The sequence below is a fragment of the Emydura macquarii genome, unplaced genomic scaffold, assembly GCF_026122565.2.
Source record: "Emydura macquarii macquarii isolate MOO-44397 ecotype Brisbane River unplaced genomic scaffold, CSIRO-AGI_Emac_v2 contig_1253, whole genome shotgun sequence".
In the NCBI taxonomy this organism is placed as follows: Eukaryota; Metazoa; Chordata; order Testudines; family Chelidae; genus Emydura; species Emydura macquarii.
Genome location: NW_027131390.1, coordinates 88,005,018 through 88,025,216, shown reverse-complemented (window position 1 = coordinate 88,025,216; position 20,199 = coordinate 88,005,018). Strand labels below are relative to the sequence as shown.

Sequence of the window (20,199 nt, the reverse complement as noted above, 5' to 3'; positions counted from 1 at the left end):
GAAGGGCAGACATAGTACCTGTTTTTAAAAAGGGAAATAAAGAAGACCCAGGAAATTATAGACCAGTCAGCCTAAATTCAATACCTGGAAAGATATTGGAACAAATTGTTAAACAACCAATTATCAAACAGTCAGTACCTAGAGGATTGGCCAAAATGTATTTGTCAAGAACGATTCATGCCAAACCAGCCTTGTTTCTTTCTTTGACAGGGATTCTGGTTGCTGGCATAGTCGATGTAATTTAGCCTTTGACACAATCTAACATGACATTCTCATAAACAAATTTGAGAAATATGGTCTAGATTAAATTACGATAACGTAGTTGAACAATTGGTTGAAAAACCATACTCAAAGAGTATTATCAGTGGCTGGCTGTTAAGTTGGGAGGATGTATCTAGGGATCTGTCCTATGTCTAGAACTATTCAATATTTTCATTAATGACTTTCACAATGGGTGGAGATTATGCTTATAATATTTGCAGATGATACCAAGCTGTGAGGGTTTGCGAGCACTTTGAAATTCAAAATGACCTTGATATATGGAGAATTGGTCTGATATCAGCAATATGAAATTCAGTAAAGACAAGTGCAAAGTAATACTATGACAGGATGTTGTCCAACTCCTGTCCCTTTTCTAGCCACAAACGGCTCAAAGACATTCTTCTGGTCAATACTTTGTGCAATTTATTTACATGGTTCACCGCACCATTCTTACAGACTTGTACATTTTTGTATTTACAATAGCACATACCCCTTAACATACTCAGCCTAGGAGAGAGGAGACAGAAGGTATCTTCCCCTTCAGAGATCTTTCCTGGGTCTGACTCTCAAAAGCCTGCCATTCTCTCTTTGCGCTCCCCCTCTGCCCTGCAGCACTTCCTTCCTGTGCCTTTCTATTGTCTCAGCTAATCATAGAATATTAGAGTTGGAAGGGACCTCAGGAGGTCATCTAGTCCAACCCCCTGCTCAAAGCAGGACCAACCCCAACTAAACCATCCCAGCCAAGGCTTTGTCAATCCACACTTTAAAAACCTCTAAGGACGGAGATTCCTCCACTTCCCTATGTAACTCATTCCAGTGCTTCACCACCCTCCTAGTGAAAACGTTTTTCCTAATATCCAACCTAGACCACCCCACTGCAACTTGAGACCTTTGCTCCTAGTTCTGTCATCTACTAACACTGAGAACAGCCTAGCTCCATCCTCCCTGGAACCCCCTTTCAGGTAGTTAAAGGCTGCTATCAAATCCCCCCTCATTCTTCTCTTCTGCAGACTAAACAAGCCTAGTTCCCTCAGCCTTTCCTCATAAGTCATGTGCTCCCTAATCTCCCTAATCATTTTTGTTGCCCTCCGCTGGACTCTTTCCAATTTGTCCACATCCTTTCTGTAGTGGGGGGCCCAAAACTGGATACCGTACTCCAAATGAGGCCTCACGAATAAAGGGGAATAATTACTTCCCTCGATCTGCTGGCAATGCTCCCACTAATGCAGGCCAATATGCTGTTAGCCTTCTTGGCAACAAGGCCACACTGTTGACTCATATCCAACTGCTTGTCCACTGTAACTCACAGGTCCTTTTCTGATGAACTGCTGCTTAGCCAGTCGGTCCCCACTCTGCATGGGATTCTTCCATCCCAAGTGCAGGACTCTGCACTTGTCCTTGTTGAACCTATCAGATTTGTTTTGGCCTAATCCTCTAATTTGTCTAAGTCACTCTATATCCTATTCCTACCCCCCAGGGTATCTACTACTCCTCCCAGCTTAATGTCATCTGCAAACTTGCTGAAGGTGCAATCCACCCCATCCTCCAGCCAGATCATTAATGAAGATGTTGAATAAAACCGACCTCTAGGGCACTCCGCTTGTTACCAGCTGCCAAGTAGACATCGAACCGTTGATCATTACCCATTGAGCCTGATGATCTAGCCAGCTTTCTGTCCATCTTATCGTCCATTCATCCAACCCATACTTCTTTAACTTGCTGATAAGAATATTGTGGGAGACCATATCAGAAGCTTTGTTAAAGTCAGGGTATATCACGTCCACCCTTTTCCCCACATCCACAGAGCCAGACATCTCATCATAGAAGGCAGTCAGGTTGGTCAGGCATGACTTGCCCTTGGTGAATCCATGCTGACTGTTCCTGATCACCTTCCTCTCTTCCAAGTGCCTCAAAATGGATTCCTTCAGGACCTGCTCCATGATTTTTCTTGGAACTGAGGTGAGGTTGACCAGTCTGTAGTTCCCTGGATCTTCCTCCTTCCCTTTCTTGAAAATGGGCACTATATTTGCCTTTTTCGAATTATCTGGGACCTCCCTCAGTTGCCACGAGTTTTCAAAGATAATGGCCAATGGCTCTGCAGTCACATCAGCTAACTCCCTAGGCACCGTCGGATACATTGCATTCAGCCTCATGGACTTGTGCATGTCCAGTCTTTCTAAATAGTCCTGAACCTGTTATTTCCGCACGGAGAGCTGCTCACCTCCTTCCCACTCTATGCTGCCCAGTACAGTAGTCTTGGAGCTGACCTTGTCTGTGAAGACAGAGGCCAAAAAATCATTGAGTACTTCAGCTTTTTCCACATTATCTGTCACTAGGTTGCCTCCCCCATTATGTAAGGGGCCCACACTTTCCCTGACTACCACCTTGTTACTAACAAACCTGTAGAAACCCTTCTTGTTACCCTTCACATCCCTTGCTAGCTGCAACTCCAGTTGTGATTTGGCCTTCCTGATTTCACTTCTGCGTACTTGAGCAGTATTTTTATACTCCTATCTAGTCATCTGACCAAGCTTCCACTACTTGTAAGCTTCCTTTTTGTGTTTAAGCTCACCGAAGACTTCTTTGTTAAGCCAAGCTAGTTGCCTGCCATATTTGCTATTCTTTTTGCACTTTGGGATGGTTAATAGGTTAATTAGCCTTGGTGCTCTTTCCAAACCATCCCTAATGTGTCGATTAGGCACAACATTGCTCCTCAGGTTTACTCTGGGGTGATCTAATTTGTGACACATTGACTAAAGTGCTGGTACTACTGCTGTTGCACAGCACTCTCTCACAAATACACTTAAGGAAAAATCAAATGCACAAATACAAAATGTGGAATAAGTAGGTAGAAAGTAGTACTGACAAAAACCATCTGGGGGTTTTATTATAGTGCACTGGTTCTCAACCAGGGCTACACATACTCCTGGGGGTACACAGAGGTCTTCCAGGGGGTACTCAACTCATCTAGATAAGTATTTCTCAAGCAGGGGGTTGCAACCTCCAGGCTGGTCACAGGACAGGTTTAGGGGGGGTCGCAAGTGCGAGGCCAGTATTAATGGTGGCAAGCAGGATCCCATAAAGCTAAGTTACATGCTTCAGCTCCAGGCTAAAGGGCTCGGGCTACAGACAAGGCTCATAAGTGAAAAACAGGTTCAAGTATCTTGCTGAAATATAAGTACAATATTTATATTCCAATCCATTTATTTTATAATTATATGGTAAAAATGAGAAAGTAAGCATTTTTTCAGTTGTAGCGTGCTGTGACACTTGTATTTTTATGTCTGATTTTGTAAGCAAGTAGTTTTAAGTGAGGTGAAACTTGGGGTATGAAAGATAAATCAGACTCCGAAAAGGGGTACAGTAGTCTGGAAAGATTGAGAACCACTGAGGATCATAACTGAATGAGTCAACAATGTGGTGCAGTTATGAAAAGGCTAATATAAATCTGGGGTGTATTAATGGGAGTGTCATACGTAAGATGTGAGATAATTGTCCCCCTCTGCATTTCAACTGGAGTACTATGTCTAGTTTTGGTGCCACACTTCAAGAAAGATGTGGACAAATTGGAGAGACCAGAGAGCAACATGAGGAAAGGTTTAAAAAAAAATTGGGCATCTTTATTCTTGAGAAAAGAAGATTGGGAACGGGGGAGACCTGATATGTTAAAGGCTGTTAAGACAACGGTGATCAATTGTTCTCTAGGTCCACGGAAAGTAGGACAAGAAGTAATCTGCTTAATCTGCAGCAAGGGAGATTTAGGGTGGGTTTTAAGAAAAGCTTTCTAATTATAAGACTAGGTAAGTACTGGGAGGTTGTGGAATACCCATCATTGGAGGTTTTTCAGAACAAGTCAGACAAACATCTGTCAGGGATGGTCTAGGCATACTTGGTCCTTCCACAGCACAGGGGATTGGACTACATGACCTTTTGAGGTCCTTTCCAGCTCTAAATTTCCATGGTTCTGTGAACACAGACTACAGAATTTCACCACTAATTCCTGCATCAAGTCCATAACTTCTGGTTAACGACATGACATTTTTTGGAAGACAGCCAGTCTTGATTTAAAAACATTATGAATACCATGTATATTGGAAAAAATATACTGTATTATAATTTGCACTTCTGTAGTACTTTTCATTCAAGCATCTTGGAATTCTTTATAAACATGAGTGAATTAAACCTAAGACCCTTCTGAAGCAGGATGCTATTGTCTCGTTTTACAGAATGGTTAAATCAAGGTCTGTCTGCACTAAGGAAAGTCATACCTGTGCAAATAGGCCAATGGAGCTACACCATTGCAAACCTTCCCCCTCCCCCTCATTCCACAGTGTGGAAACATTGCACCAGCGCAAAGCAGAGCTCACACACTGGTACAGTTGAGGCCAGTATCTTAACAAAACAAGCTGTGCAAGTTTAAACCTCACCTCACACTGGTGCAGTTTAAAAAGGTATCATTTCAACTCAACAATTCAATATAGCTCAATGTTAAGATAGACTGTGACAATCCTTTGTTTTCGCCATTTATGAGAAGGTTTGCAGAGGTCTCTGTCAAAATAGAGAAAATGTGATATGTCATGTTCAGCAATACTTTAGTCCTAGAATTTAATGCAATAAGATAAGATGAGAGAGAGAAGAAATATTTGTCCTCACATTTGTTGTGATTGTTTGTTAATTGCTTAAGTGAAAATAGCACTTCACAAAATGTTCAATATTAATCTCATTAGTCAACAGAATGCTAGGTTTATTAAAAAAAAAAAAAAAAAAAAAAAACCTCCATAAATTAAAGCAACAGGCATTGTTGTCTAGTTAGATGACAGTTGAGAATCCTAAGTAATTGCTTTGAAATACTTAAACAGAGATTAATAATTAGCAAGTAATAGCCAAATGAGGTTTCATTTTAACTTTGCATCGCCTGAATGTCAAGTTCTTTACTTTGAGAAGCTAAAAATTGCTGTTATGCTGTTATGAGAGCTATTTTATAATGGCATTTCCTTTTTTGTTAGTGTGTAGTTCGTCTGTTTGTATATTGTTCTGAGTTCTTATAGGGCACTCATCACTGTGGTATCTAAAATTATTCCAATGTTAAAAATAAATAAATTGACTGTCAATCAAATAAAGTTTTTCTTTCAACTCCTCCCCACAGGAAGGAAAGTTGCATGTTGTGTTTCTTTGTTTGTTTTTAATTATAAAGAAGGCTGATAAGTAATTCTATAAAGGAAAGCAAAGTTTGTTTGTTTTTTAAAGTGAGGTTTATCATTGGATCACAGAGAGTTTTGTGGATGCTCTTAGTTCTTGCAAATGTTAAGTCTAGAATCTGGGGTTCTCGTACAAGAAAACCCTATTTCCTTCACATTCGCGCACACACACAGGCGCACACACAAACAAGTCAGCAAACATCCTTTCTCTGACTGCACAGTCGATACTTTGGACATCAATGGAGTTATTAGCTTTTTGAAATTCTATAGGTTAGTTTCGATATATTAGGTTGCCAATATTTAATTAGCTGAATTTAGATCTTACTAGTTGAACTCAGTGAAATAAATGTTATGTTTCTAGTTTTGTGATAATGCACAAGTTTAGACTGTTATTTTTAATTCTAAACTTTTTATTTTGCACTAAGTTTTCTCATTTTACCACAGCCGTAAAAAGAACTGATGATGTTTTACTTGGAACCACTGACTACATAGCATGGCAAGGGGTAGATTTTGTGCATCCTTAAATGCAGAATTACAAAAAGGTAAAGAGTGTGGAATATTAAAAACAAAAACTCATAAAGCAATAATTGGAGAAAACTTTTTTTAAAAGTGATAACACAGATGACAATACAGTATTTTTATATTGTGTCCCCATGAAATATCATTTAACATATTTCCCTGAGTTAAGTTCAAAACAAAGCTAAAAAAGAATGGTTTAAAGCACAGTATTAAGGGAGGCACTGACTTAGTGTGGGGAGAGTGGAAAGAGTATTCCAGATAGATAGGACAGCATAAACAGAAGAGCAACTCCCCAACTCTTGAATTGCTAAGAAGTTACAGAGAGAATACACATATTAGAATGGGCAGGTGAATGGGTGGCCTTGATGTCTGAGAATCATTACTTAGGATGGGACAAGTAAATGGAGAATTCTCATTCTCTCTATGTGTGTGTATATATATATATATTAGCTAGTCAGGAGGAACAGTCATTTTTGTGATGTTGACTTAATAGAACACTCTGAGTTAGTGAGAAAAGCGGGGATCTCAGAAGCTAGGTCAAGGCCATGTATGCTGAGGGCGACACTTTCACCTGGGAAGAGATCATTCTCTCTGATCACATCATTCACTTGTTGATCCTTACTGGCATTGAAATGTACGCTGAACTATCAAACTGTTCACTAACTTAATGATGCGACGATGCCATGCCACTGCCTTGTTAAGAACTTACTGCTTTTGTCTAGCTCTACAATACTAACTATCCACCTAGACTCCATTGCCCTAGGCTTTCATATAAAAATTATAAAAACAATACCATGAAAAGTAATTCTTCCACTCTATTCAGCATTGATAAGGCCTCCACTGGAGTATTGTGTCTATTTTTGGGCACCACACTTCAGGAAAGATGTGGACAAATTGGAGGAAGTCTAGATGAGAACAACAAAAATGACTGAAGATCCAGAAAACATGATCTGCAAGGAAAGATGGAAAAAATTGGATTTTTTTAGTTTGGAGAAGAGAGGACTGAGGGGGACATAACTGTCTTTAAGTACATAAAAGGTTGTTATAAAGAGGAGGGTGATAAATTTGTTCTCCTTAACCACTGAGGACAGGACAAGAAGTAATGGGCTTAGATTGCAGCAAGGGAGATTTAGGTTAGGCATTAGGAAAGACTTCCTAACTTCAATGGTAGTTAAACAGTGGAACAAATTACATAGGGAGGTTGTGGAGTCTCCATCATTGGAGGATTTTTAAGAACAGGTTAGACAAATACCTGTCAGGGATGGTCTAGATAAAACTTGGTCCTGCCTCAGTGCAGGTGACTAGACAAGATGACCATCGATGTCCCTTCCAATCTTACATTTCTATGATTCTATAATTGTTTGTTTTAAAAAAAAGACCTCAAGGACCAAAAAAATGTAACATAATTAAACAATTTAATTGCATCTCTTCCCCCTTTCCTTTGTCCATCATCAGACTCTATTATCATTTGTCCATGCCTGCCTGAAGGCTTGATACTAGAGAAGTGCTGAGTGCTTCTTTGGCGGTGATCAGCACTTTATAAAATCAGATGTTTAAAATGTAAGTTCCTAGTATTATGCATATCTTATATGGTGCTACATAATTAAATAAAATAATTAAAGATAACCAGCACACAAGTGCGGCTAATGAAAGATTTGTACAAGAATGTTCATGTCAGTTGCTTAGGTTTATTAACGGTACATTGATAGTAATGTGCAATGACTACAATAAATAATTTTTGATGATTTAGCATTGCACATAATATAGTGGAAATTAATGTGATTAATTATGTTGTCATATATTACCCTAAGCTCACTTTTCCCTAGCATTCCCCAACACATGCATGCACAGACATATGTATGTGACTAATGAAAGACTGAATTATATTATGTGCTCCTGTGTATGAGAACTTCTAGGGAGTCAGGGCCCTCTTCCTGCAGTTCACTGGCTTCAGTTGTGCTCCACATGGGTGCAGTAAATTGCAGGGTCAGGAATCCATGTTTGCCAAGCTGAATTGAACAATTCAGTGTTTTCTGTTTAGGGCCTAAACTGCAGTATGTTGTATGCAATACATATACCTGAAAAAAAGTGACATGTTAATGCCATTTAGCCTATGTGTTAAAATCATACATATGCTCTTATTTTTACGTTACTAAAATACTGCTGTTGCTGTTTGCAATCCTTCAGCCTTGAACACTACTCATGGTCAAAAGGCTTGAGAGAAAGTAGCCTTGGTCTAAAAAGATATTCTTGGCTGAAGCAAGCATTTTGTGCCTTCTTACTGTACTAGCTAGAAATGTTTTAAAAATTTCTATACAGGCAGTTATGCAAATTAGTCTTGCTGTTTACCATTTTTTTCAAGCTATATATAATAGGAAATGGCTGATCTGATCAACACTTGATGTTGTTAAATATCGTGTTATTGATAGTTCAGTGTTAGCTGATATAATGCATTGCAAAACCAATATAAATAGGGTTACTTAAAAGTGACTTGCAGTATGTCTGCAAAATATATTGATGGCTATAATTTCCTAATAATGGATCCAATATGGTTGCATTAAATAGCAACCTGAGCATGCAAAGTAGTCCTATTAGCAAGATGAAAGAAGTATTTATCCCATGTGCTTCCATGTGGCTCAGTATTTTAAATGTTGAAGATTTTTTTACATTATTTTGCGAAGTTAATGCTAACTGAAAATAATGGCATATTTATTTACTTTTTTCACTAATCAGAATCTATAACAAAAGTACAGTGTACAGTAATAATATACAGAGTTAAAAATTAACTCGCTCTTGCTCTTCATAAAAACTGACTTGGCCTAAGATATCCAACTAATCAGCACAAAGCAAACAAAAACAAAATAGAAAAGATTAAATAAAATAATGTTCCGCTAAATCTTGTCTGCAAAAAAAAGTCTTGCAGTGTGACCTGTACTTTGCCAAACTCTACCCAATCTATTATATCCATGTATTTCTAATGTGCCTATCACCATGGTTTCTGATTGCCGGATACAGCGATTAAAAGATATATTGTTGTTATCTGTTACTAGGCAAGTTGTTTGACTATATTCCCTGCTGCTCCCTGCATATAAAATTGCATAGTGAATGAGATCTAGGGAAGAAAGAAGTGTTTTCATGCTCTTTTGTAGCATCCAGTATTGATGGGATGGGAAGGAAAGGTCTGTAAAAAGAAGGGAGAAGATATTGAGCTCTGAAAGTGACATGATATGAGTTCAATCTGATCTGTGGTAGAAGAGAATTTTATAGTTCCAGGCTCTTATTCTGACTTCCATAGAGCTCATCTTAGGCTCCATCAGCTGCAATATATTTGTCCATCATTGCAGTGTCTGTAGGTTATACATGTAGCCTCCCAAGTTATTTCCCATTGAGTGACTTGTAAGGGAAGACCAGGATCTTGAAAATGATCTAGTATTGGGTGGCAAATTGGTGAAGAGCAATGGTTCTCAACCTTTTTGGTTCGAGGGCCACAGATATCGTTTTTACAACCCTGAAGGGCCACCAGTCTCCACCAGCAGCCAACCCCCTTCACTCCCCCACTGCAGCCAGACGGAAGAAGTCCTCGCTGATCTCCCCTCCCCCTGGCTACAGCAGGGAAACCACATGTATCCTGTAGCCCCATGCACTCCACCTGGATTCCTAGGCAGTGGCTCTCTTCTGCAGCCAGGGGAATGGGAGGTCAATGCTCCCCTTGCTCTGGCTCCAGCAGGGACCCCAGCGCCTAGTGACCCAGGCAGAGTGCTTTGCCCTGCTTCCTGCTACAGCCAGGGGGAGGCGAGCATTGATTTCCAGTGCCCTTGGCTGCAGCAAGGAGCTTGCACTGGTCTTGTAGCCCCGCAGCAATGCACTCCACCTGGGTCCTTAGGCAGCGGCTCCCTTCTACGGCCAGTGGCAGGGGAGCGGCAGGCCATTCTGAAAGACCCCGTGGGCCACAGATTGGGAACCACTGGTGTAGAGCATGTAATGACATGTAATATGCTCTTGTTGACATGTAATTCTGAAAGAGACATAATGCTGCATGTTGTGTCAAATGAAGCCTCTGTATGACCTTCATGATGAGACCTAGGTTAATTTCATTGTAGTCATCCACCCTGCACGGTCATATGGACAGTGGCAGGTACAAAGTTCCAAAGGCAGAGTCATTCTTCTGAGAGTGCACTGATGATGATACCGGACACCTAAGTTCTAGGCTGCTTCTTCCAATTTGAGTCTCTGATGAATTAGTATACATTTTTCCAAGTTGTCTCACGTATTAAATTTATTTCCTATGTATGTATCAAATCTCTCTGTTCCTTTGTATCTTTTCTCTGTGTTCACTGGTGCTCATAAGACCTCCCAATTTAGTAATAAAATAAGCTATGTCTTCTTAAAAATTGTAAGGCATGCATGCACAGTACAAAATGTAAAATCAAGAGGTTCATACTTCAGGCAAGATGGCCTGCATATGCTGGGCAGCTCCTGAGTTGTAAAGAAGCAGTTGACTTTTGTCTTTTAACCAGGACATTCTCTGCCCAATCCGTAAGCCCCTTATTCTCCATCAAAATTGTATTTACCTAAAATACTCAATGTTTACATCCCTGTAAGGGACCTCCAGAGTGGGGGAAATGTTAAATGTATTCCTTCAGAGGAAGACCACAGGCTGTTTCTTGGACCTACTTCATGGCTGAGGAACAAGTCCCAAAACCAGTGTCTGTCTCGCTTATCCCGACTTAAGGTTTACTCCCAAGCCTCTGCAACCTTAATCAAGACAGAGTGTACAGCTTGCATCCCATGCTATTCTAGTAAATATCGCACAGGGTCTTAAGAAAAAGAGAGAGAAAGAAAGCGTAAACTTCTTGAAGTTCATATGTAAAAATAGCACAGTTCAAAGAATTGTGTTTGTTCCTTATAGCACATGTATGCTCAAGGTTGTGTTTGTGGAAGGAAGATTGTTCTGTTTTCCTGTTAAATCCATAGCTTAATATATAACTACTTTGCTTTTTAAGCATATACCACAAAATATTTGCAATATGGACAATCCAGTGTTGGTGCAGGAAATTTAATTTTTGCACTTCCTGACTCTCTCTCTCTCTAACTCTTCAACCTTAATGTTGCACAGCATAGGATGTTTATATGCAGTATATTTGAACTATTTCTCTCTTGAAGCACAATCCCTGTTGCAATCAGCTGATTCAATATGTAAAGTACTGAATTTGAAAATATTAGTTAGCATTAGGAAAGACAGAGCAGCAATAGTATTAAACTAATTCAAAATAAAAGCTCTAACAGCATCATTACTGTTGTAGAGATTCATCAGTTCTTTTGATTTCTAGAGCTATTGTTTTTAATGCTTTTACAGTATATTTAGCATTTGAACTGAATCTTTCCTATTCAGGTTCACCTTAATAAAACTTGCTTTCTCTAGAGTTAATTCTCTCTTGAAATACTTACAAGTCTTCATTTCAGGGAGATAACAGGAGTTCATGTCATTGTGAACATATTTAATAGGCTTACTCATACAATATAATGTTATGAGACAAGTTTATTACTTTTCCTATGCCAATCAGGCAGTCAGTAGGTGCTCTGATGAGATCATGCAGAAGAACCTACAAACTAGGATATCAAATCTGCACTGAGACATCAAGGGATGCTGTGTTTCTTTTGGGGGGGGGGGGGGGGGGTGTGTGTGTGTGTGTGTGTGTGTGTGTGTGTGTGTGTGTGTGTGGCCTGTTCTACAGAAATTTTTCAGTTAAAAACATTTAACTAAATTGCATTTCAGAAATAAGTTTTTAAAAGTCATTAATTGGGTCAAATGGTTCAGTTGTAATTTGCAGTAGAATCTTTCTGTAATACTATTTAGATGAAAATGAGCTATTTCATTGATCTAAATTACACATTACCCTTTAGTGACTAAAATCGCACATCCTTAGATTTAATATGTGACTATTTCCTTGCCATTCATATGTAAACAACATATATTTGCAAGTTTACACTCCCTCAGGTTTACTTTGAGAATTTCTTTAAGGGTTAAAGGTTTGTTTCTGAGCTCCTTAAATGGATGTAGCTATATAAATGAGTCAGAGTTACAAAATCAGGCCCTAAATGATAAGATTAAGAAAGTGGTTTATGGTATTTGAATTTTTAGATCATTGTATTGCAAAATTGCATAGCTGCATGTGTTTTACACAGCTGTGTGTTTTTTCAGGTTGTTTTATTGGAGTTGTGAAATCATGAAAGAATCACAGGAAGATACCTGCAGCACGTTGGATAATGAGTGGAAGATAAAGAGAAAGCAAAAAGAATGTGGCATATAAAGGGTGTAATACCTGGAGGTATTAACTCTGACTCATATCTGTAAAAATGATACCAGCTCTCTCAGAATACAAGTTATCTTAGACAGTCATCAAGCTTGGAGTCATGCTGTCAAACTAGTAATTCACCTCCCCACCCCCCTTCTGACAGGTAATAGAGCATTGGTGAATTATGATTTTCTTAAATTGGAAGCACTCATTTTTACCCATGTAGTTCATCCTTATGAATACATAATAAACATTGCATATTTAATGTGGATTATAATGGGAAACTGACTCATTAGCAAAAAAAATGGCAGATTTGAAGGACTTGGTTCCAAATTGAGCTGGAGTCTCCCAATGCACTTTGTACAATCTGAGGAAAGCTGTACTGAATGGCCTTCTTTGAAAGACCATGATGACATGTAATATAAGGATATCATCTTACTGTTGATATCTTTGAAGAGTCATAAGCAGAAACAGAAAAATGAATGGCGGAAAGGAATGTGACGGAGGGGACAAAGATGGAGGGCCGCCAGCAGTACAAGTTCCAGTTGGTTGGCAGCGTCAGGTGGATCAAAACGGAGTGCTCTATATCAGGTGAGGGTTATGTCAATTGAGTGCTCTTTATTATTATTATTATTATTTTATTTATTTATTTTAGTCATAACTGAAAACACATGATAGATTAAGGCAATGACTGATGATGTACAGTAATTTTATGTATTTTTCCTTCTGCAAATATTAGACCAAATGTTCTGCTGCTGCTAATTGATGCTACTCCATTTAAATCAGCTGAGCTGTGTCAGTTGTACCAGCAGAGAATTTGGCCTATCATTCTTGGTTGTGGCTTTGTTTTATAAATTCAAGTATTCAGTTTTAATTACAATACTTTTTAAAGGCCTGATATAACGTAGCATGAATAATTCTCTGTTGCTTCTTATTTTTGTGTGGTTTTGAATTGCTCACATAATTTTATAGCTGATAACTGTCAGATATAACACCACTTACGTTTTTTTATTCAAACCACTTAATATAAACTCAAAATATTTTATCTTTACCTCTTTTGCCTTAGTCTTCCTTAGAGTTACGTTCCAAATGTCCATTATTTTTACATCTTTTCTAAACTTTCTTGTGCAAGGAACTTAAGAGGATAATTCCTGTAATAGCTTTAAAAAAACCATTAATCTTGGAAAGGTTTGCAGATGTTTTCTATTGGTTACCACTGTTCTTCTTTATCAAGAACTGCTTCTGCAGATCTCCAGCTCCTAGCCACAATAGAACCAACTTTATGTATGCCATGTAGATCCAGATTTTTGCAGATCCAGATGTTAGGTGAGTTAATAATTAGAGTACAAGAGGGCACAGAGTTTCTTTCCTTCAGCTATAAACAGGAGACGTCCAAATTTTTGCTGCTGCTTGCGTGCTTCTCCATATATAGGCCACTCTTGGGGCGCATACACGCCAGGCACTTGAGATCAGAGATTTTGGTCAGCAGTGTGCATTAGGGCCACTCATGCAACCTGACTGTCCTCATGCCCCCATACCAAGGTCAGAAATGGTGGCATGGGCCCAACCATTGTTCAGTTCCTTCTTACCTCCCATGACTATGAGATGGAGCTTCTCAGCATCTGCATCTGGGTGCAACATTTTTTACAGTCTCTTGTAGATGATGCTATATATTACAGATAGCTATAGTTAGTTAAGATAGTTACCTGTTGACAGATTTTTGATCATTTTTTTAAGTTTTGAAAGTTTTACCTTCCTTCTTTTCTTTTTACTTTATCAGGGACTTCTTCCCAGTTCTGGAGTTTAGAGATGTCCCTTCCTAAGTTGCCCAACTCTCAGTATTGTGCTCTTTTTGTGCTGTGGCAATTCCATTTAACAAGGGGAACACGAGTTACCATTTTTGTCTTGGAGAGCCTATATCCTTGACAAAGGCTTGGTGTGTAAGTCCTTTTCTAAAAAGATTTTAAAAGGCAAGAGGGCACACCTAAACTTTTGCTCCGTGAGTGTAGGCTCTGATCTGGGGTAGGGCAGGCACCTCTCAATAAGTTCCACCTCTGTCAAGAAGTGCCACTGTGAGTTCTGAACCCAGTAGCTCCCAAGCTTCATCTTCAAAGACCAGCTTTGGATTTAGGTAGGACTGTTAAAGCTAAGTCTTCAGAGAAAAAACAGCTTCACCCCTCTGGGAAAAGCAGGTACAAATCCCCACTTGAAATTGCCGGTAAAAACAAAGTTCAGGTCACCTCACTGATCCCAATCCAAGGAGACTCTGTACCCTGACCTGGGTATCGTGAGAATAGAGTACTAGGACTCCTTCACTGCTTTAGGATTGAAAGTTAACTGCATCTAGTACTGAGGCCAGAGCATCAGGGGCTATCTCAGCACTGAGCAGTTCAGTGCTGGCTATTATGGTACCAACCCCATTGACACTGGTCTCTTTGGTGCTGAGTGTGTGGAACTAGATGCATCAGCACCGTCAACCCCAATGCTGTCTGCTCCCACCCCAGGGTTTACAGGACCACACCTCTCAGTACTGAGGAAGTATGCAGTACTGAGGGATCATCAGGTTTAGGATGATCTGGGATCTCCACTTCACTCAACAGATCTAAACGTTGCCATTATAATGATGATGTCCTCTACTCATCAGCACTGAGCTCCTCACTGAGGGATGTTACCTCTCAACTTACTATGATGCAACCAACTACCCCAACTTTGGCAGTCGTCCCCCTCCCCCGATTTCCCCTCCAATCTAGAATGCTTTTCTCATCTTCAGAGTCTCAACACATCAGGGAGGGATCCCCTACATATTCTTCAAGGGACCTCTTTTTAGAAGCTTATGAATCTGAGTGTGTGTCAAGGGCTTCATACATTTTCAGATTTCAGAGGAGGTATAGGAGCAGGCATATACCCTAGTATCCTTCTCCCTGGCCCCCAGAACCTTTTGCTTGTAGTGTTCCAACATTGTCTTGTCTTCATCACTCAAGATGTCACCTTTCTGCATGACTTCCATGAGTGAGAACCTCCTCCCTTACACCATCTCAGGAAAACTTGGATGTCTCAGTTTGCAGTCCATGTATCTGAGCTTCCTGAGGAACTGAGGAGTAGCACCCTCGGGCTGAATATCAAATGATGCCAACTATTATCTTCCCATCTGCATCTTCTCACCCAGATGACGACAAGAGCTTTCAAGATCTGCTCAGGACATGTAGCCTGTTTCCTTGAGATACCAGTGGAGAAGGTCTCACATAAGCTCTTGGACATTTTCCTTGCCTCTATCCCTGGAGCTAACTTATACCCACAGTTGTGTCAACTCATCTGGGTTTATAGCACCACTAAACTCAGGTGAGAGGGTTTTGTATATGGACAGGAGTGAGAGTTGGGACAATACATGAATAAGAGCCTAAGTTAATTCAGCAGGTTGATGTAACCTGAGTGACAGTTTGTTTCCTGGAACAGGTTGTAACAGTTCAGTTTAGCACTACGTTACTAGCTAGTTCTAGAATTCTAGAGACAATATTGAACATTAGGGATAATATTTGTTGAGTGAAGAAGTAATAATGAGAGAATCTTACTTTAACCATCTTACAATAAAACTATGTCTGAATCTTTTCAGAGGAGTAAGTTGTTATATCAAGTGTTTCAATTCAGAGGAGGATACATTTTTCTTTTTAACCTAACACTTTTTTGCCTTATACCTTTGCATGCGTTTTAAACTACTGTTTTGTTTTATTTCTATTCTCAGGAAACTTTTAATCTAAAAGTTTAACATCTCATGCACCTCAAGTCTTATATGATTGTTATATACAAAAACTTTAAGTATTGTTAATTTAATTATTTCATAAATGAATTAGAAGCTCCAGTGAGCTTCAGTAAGAATATTAATTATTTAAATATTTGTCTTATATATAAATGTCATATGCAGTTGTCCACCTTGTGTGTAGCTTAATATTTTTATTATGTAAAATTAGTTGTTCATGCATCTGTTTTAAATATGAAGTATTTTAGTGTTTTGAATTCTGGCTGTCTCCTAAATCCAAATATCAATGTAGTAGAGTGGATTGGTTGGTTTGTTCAAAATAGGGGGTTTATTTACAATTGGCTCTTTTATTAACTGAGAACTCAGCCATCCCATTTAAGTTATGTTAATCTTTTCTTAATAAAAAGCTTAGACAACCAAATAACAGAGGGCAGCCTGGGAGCATGAGACCTCAGTCATATGGTCTTTCCTCCTCTCATGGATCTCTGGTCTGGATGGAACAAGATTTCTTGTTTCCTCTTCTTTGACTATGGAAACAAGGATCTTCTTTAGAGAGTTACAGAGCCCCAAGTATGTAGTAGTTGTCTAGTATATCAGAAACAAATGTTTGGGCCACTGTTTTTAAGAAGAAGCAAACCTATAATAAGCACAAAAAGTATATATAATGACTGTCCTCTTGGAGTAACATATCCTGCTTGTAAATTTAGTTTAATCAAAATCAAGATGTACATATAACTGGACTATGTATCCTCTTGTGACATCCTTTCTTAAATTAGGGTCTGATCATGAAAAGTATAATGTGCAGGTGGACTGCTGCAACTTCTTGGAGCTCTACTGACTTCATAGCAGGGAATATATGTGGTTGCTACAGTCTGCCCATGGATCCTATATTGTAATAAGGCCATAAGTGTGTTTGCACAATGGGGCCTTAATTCTGCTTGAGGTCTTAGAGTACTACTGCAATATGAATAAATAATGATGACCTTGAGTACCTTGTTTTTTTCTGTATGGCCACCTTTTTGTTTTTGCATTAAAATCAGTGGCTTTCTCAGAAATAGTTTTGTGTCTGGCACAAAAAACTTTGCATCTGCATTTTTTTTTTCTGTTAGTGTGATCTTGACCAATAATATTCTTTCCTGATAAACGAACTATCAAACATAATAAAAATGTAAACCATTCACTATCTTAATTTTTTAATTTTTCACATATATGTATATGGAAACCATTATCTAAACATATTGATTCATTTATATTATTCTTTTACAGTCCCAGTGGGTCTTTATTATCCTGCTTGGAGCAGGTTAGGACATACCTGTTGACTGATGGAACCTGCAAATGTGGCTTGGAATGTCCTCTCATTCTTTCAAAGGTAAAAAGTAGCTTTAAATATGTATGCTACAGTGTCTATCAAATAATTATTATGTCATTATTTCTGCCATGCCATAACTTCATTCTTATTCAAATAGTATGCTTAAGAGGTCATATTATAGAGTTTAGATTCAAAATATAGAATATTTTTGTTTGAAAAGAGGTTTGTTTGGTTTATTTGTTTGTTGGATGAAAGGAGGGAAGTGATGGCAGGGGAAATTATAAAACCTAACATGAATACAAGAATTTTTCATGATTTTATTTTTATTTAAATTTTCAGTTTGTTTAAACATTTTCCTGTAGTGTTGGAAACATAATGCAACAGCATTGTGCTAGTGCATGAGAACCAGAAAAATGAAGCTGACTAATATAGTAGTTTCAAGGCTAGCTGATGACACTCAGCACCTTCCCTAGGGTTCCCAACATCTTTGGGATCAGGCCCATAATTTGTTTGTTTTCTGCCTATAAAATATACATTATTAGTATACATCGAGTGCCACCACTCTAACATAGCTCTTTATTATATGTAAATATATATATTATTTACATATATTAAAGAGCTATATAAGAGTAGCTTTCATATAGTATCCAGAAATTGGATCAAATAATGGTAAAGGCCTGAAATTCATAAAGTTAATGTTTGTGTACAAACATAAATTATTGTCCTTGATCCCAAATTGATCCCAACCACATAGGGGATCTTGTTTGTTTTTTTTAAACTGGATTTACAGTGCACTAATGCTGTTTTCTTCAAAGTTCTTTAAAATAAAATAAAGGGCAGGTTGCATACTTTTATTTGCATTTTATTTTTATCATAATTAACATTGGTTTACAGGGTTGCCTTGCTATTACTAACAATACTCAATGCTGCAGTGTGGTTGGGACACAGGTTCTTTCTCCTTTTTGAGCCCTATCCACCCAAACACATGCCTCAAAATAGAAATGGGTTGGATTATTTTCTACCATCCTTCCTTATCACAGAGCCTCATTATTACTGCAAGCAGCTTCAGGCATCCACTCTGGGTCATACTCCAACTGTGATGCTTTTTCCCATGGTTCCTCTCTTGATTAGTGGCTGGCTGGTTGAACTGCTTCAGGAATTCATTTTCTCAATCAGTTCTTAGTTGGGTGGACATAGAAAGGAGGACATGTGAGTGGAGGGTGGAAGTGGGAGAGAACTGTGGAATCAAAGAATTAATCATAAAATTGATTAATAGAATGCCTGGTCTGAAACTGGTCATAGAAGGCCTGGCCTGAAGTTGTAGCCTAAAACTGAAATAGAAGCCCCAGGCTAAACCATTAACAGAATGCCTCAACTGAAATTAGGATAAAGATGTTAAAATCCCACAGAGGTCTCTGAACCACACCCGAGAGGCAAGTTCTCTGTTATGAGCCTTAAGCCTTATTGAAGTCTGTGAACAGACTTCACCTGTTTCAATAAGTACCAGTACCTGCCCCTTTTGTCTTACCGGCCCCATAGAAACTCACTACATACAATTAGCTTTTGAACAAGTATTGTGTCACCACCCATCTTCGGGTGTTAGCCAGGGACCCTGAAAACTACATTGTATACTCAAGTGACTCCTCAGGTGTTCCTGTGAGGGCGTCTGGTGTGCCCTGCTGTACATTGTGATTGTCTTTCCTGTTAAGTATAAACTGTTAATCAAATTCCACTATACGATCAACATGTAAATGAACCTAAGCAACCCCTATATAAGTCTTTTGTGTCTGGTAGCCAGGGGAAGTACATTTGCCCAGCATCCAGACATGCTGCTTGACTTCCCTATAGCCACCAGGGTTTTCCCTATGGCTATAGTATTCCCCATAGCTATGGTTATGTGATTTTGTGTGTCACAATTAAAGCTGCACCCCATCCAACTCTAAAATGTAGCAGTGTGATTCTTTTCCACGTCAGAACCGACCCTTCATGTTGGAAGCAATAAGAACAAGCAAGATATACCATCTACCACTGTCTAAATTCAGTAGGCTCTTTCTGCAGCGGGAATGGTGGGCTTGTCAGCAGTATCCAATAGAGGAGATTGTAGGACAGGCTGGGGTGAGGCAAGAGATCTTCCACAACATGCTGTAAAGGCTGATGTACCATGAAATTCAATATATGTGAGGGGGATTATTTAAGGAATTAAGGCAAATTTAGTTTTAACCTGATTGCATTTCCATTTCAGGTATATTTTTGGAATTTGCTACCTTTTTATGAATGTTGCTAATATTAGGATTATTTTTTTTCAGGTATTCAATTTTGATCCTGGAGCTGCTGTAAAACAGAGAACTGCTGAAGATGTTAAAGCAGATGAAGATGTCACTAAGCTATGCATCCATAAACGGAAAATTATTGCTGTGGCTACACTTCATAAAAGCATGGAAGCTCCTCATCCTTCACTGGTTCTTACTAGTCCTGGGGGTGGAACAAGTGAGTGATGATATTCATGGAAAAAAAAGATTAATTTGACTACATGATTTTTAAAAGTTAAAAACTACTTCTCTAAAAGAGTAAACTAATTTCAACCCCGTATGCTGATGTAACCTTAGGGAGGGGAATTTTAAAGTAGAAAAGTAACAAAAATTCTAAATTTAAGATACATACAATGTTAACTTAGACACAACTGTAGATGGTACATATGTACTTTAATATTTTTGGATTACTATTTATGATCTTAAAGGTTTACCTTAATACATATGTGCAATGTAACTAATGCTATTAGGAGCCTTAACTTTGGAGTTTTGTGACTGCTGTGCATTTCTATTTTTAGCTTTATCATTGCAGAAATGTACTGTAGCTTTCTTC

At 38.7% G+C, this 20,199-nt stretch overlaps 1 protein-coding gene across 5 annotated transcripts in view; it reads left to right on the top strand.

Annotated features, from left to right (window-relative positions):
- The window catches only part of MBD5 (methyl-CpG binding domain protein 5), a 218,134-nt gene that overhangs the window by 141,490 nt on the left and 56,445 nt on the right, over positions 1–20,199 (top strand). For 3 of the 5 annotated variants that reach the window (XM_067549487.1, XM_067549489.1, XM_067549490.1), the window contains 3 exons: positions 12,181–12,865; positions 17,295–17,397; positions 19,644–19,824. In XM_067549487.1, coding sequence (XP_067405588.1) covers positions 12,753–12,865; positions 17,295–17,397; positions 19,644–19,824 — 397 coding nt within the window. In that variant the 5' untranslated portion in view covers positions 12,181–12,752. Of the gene's footprint in view, positions 1–5,962; positions 6,002–12,180; positions 12,866–17,294; positions 17,398–19,643; positions 19,825–20,199 lie in introns of those variants that run through there. The other 2 variants (XM_067549486.1, XM_067549488.1) reach the window with 2 other exon arrangements.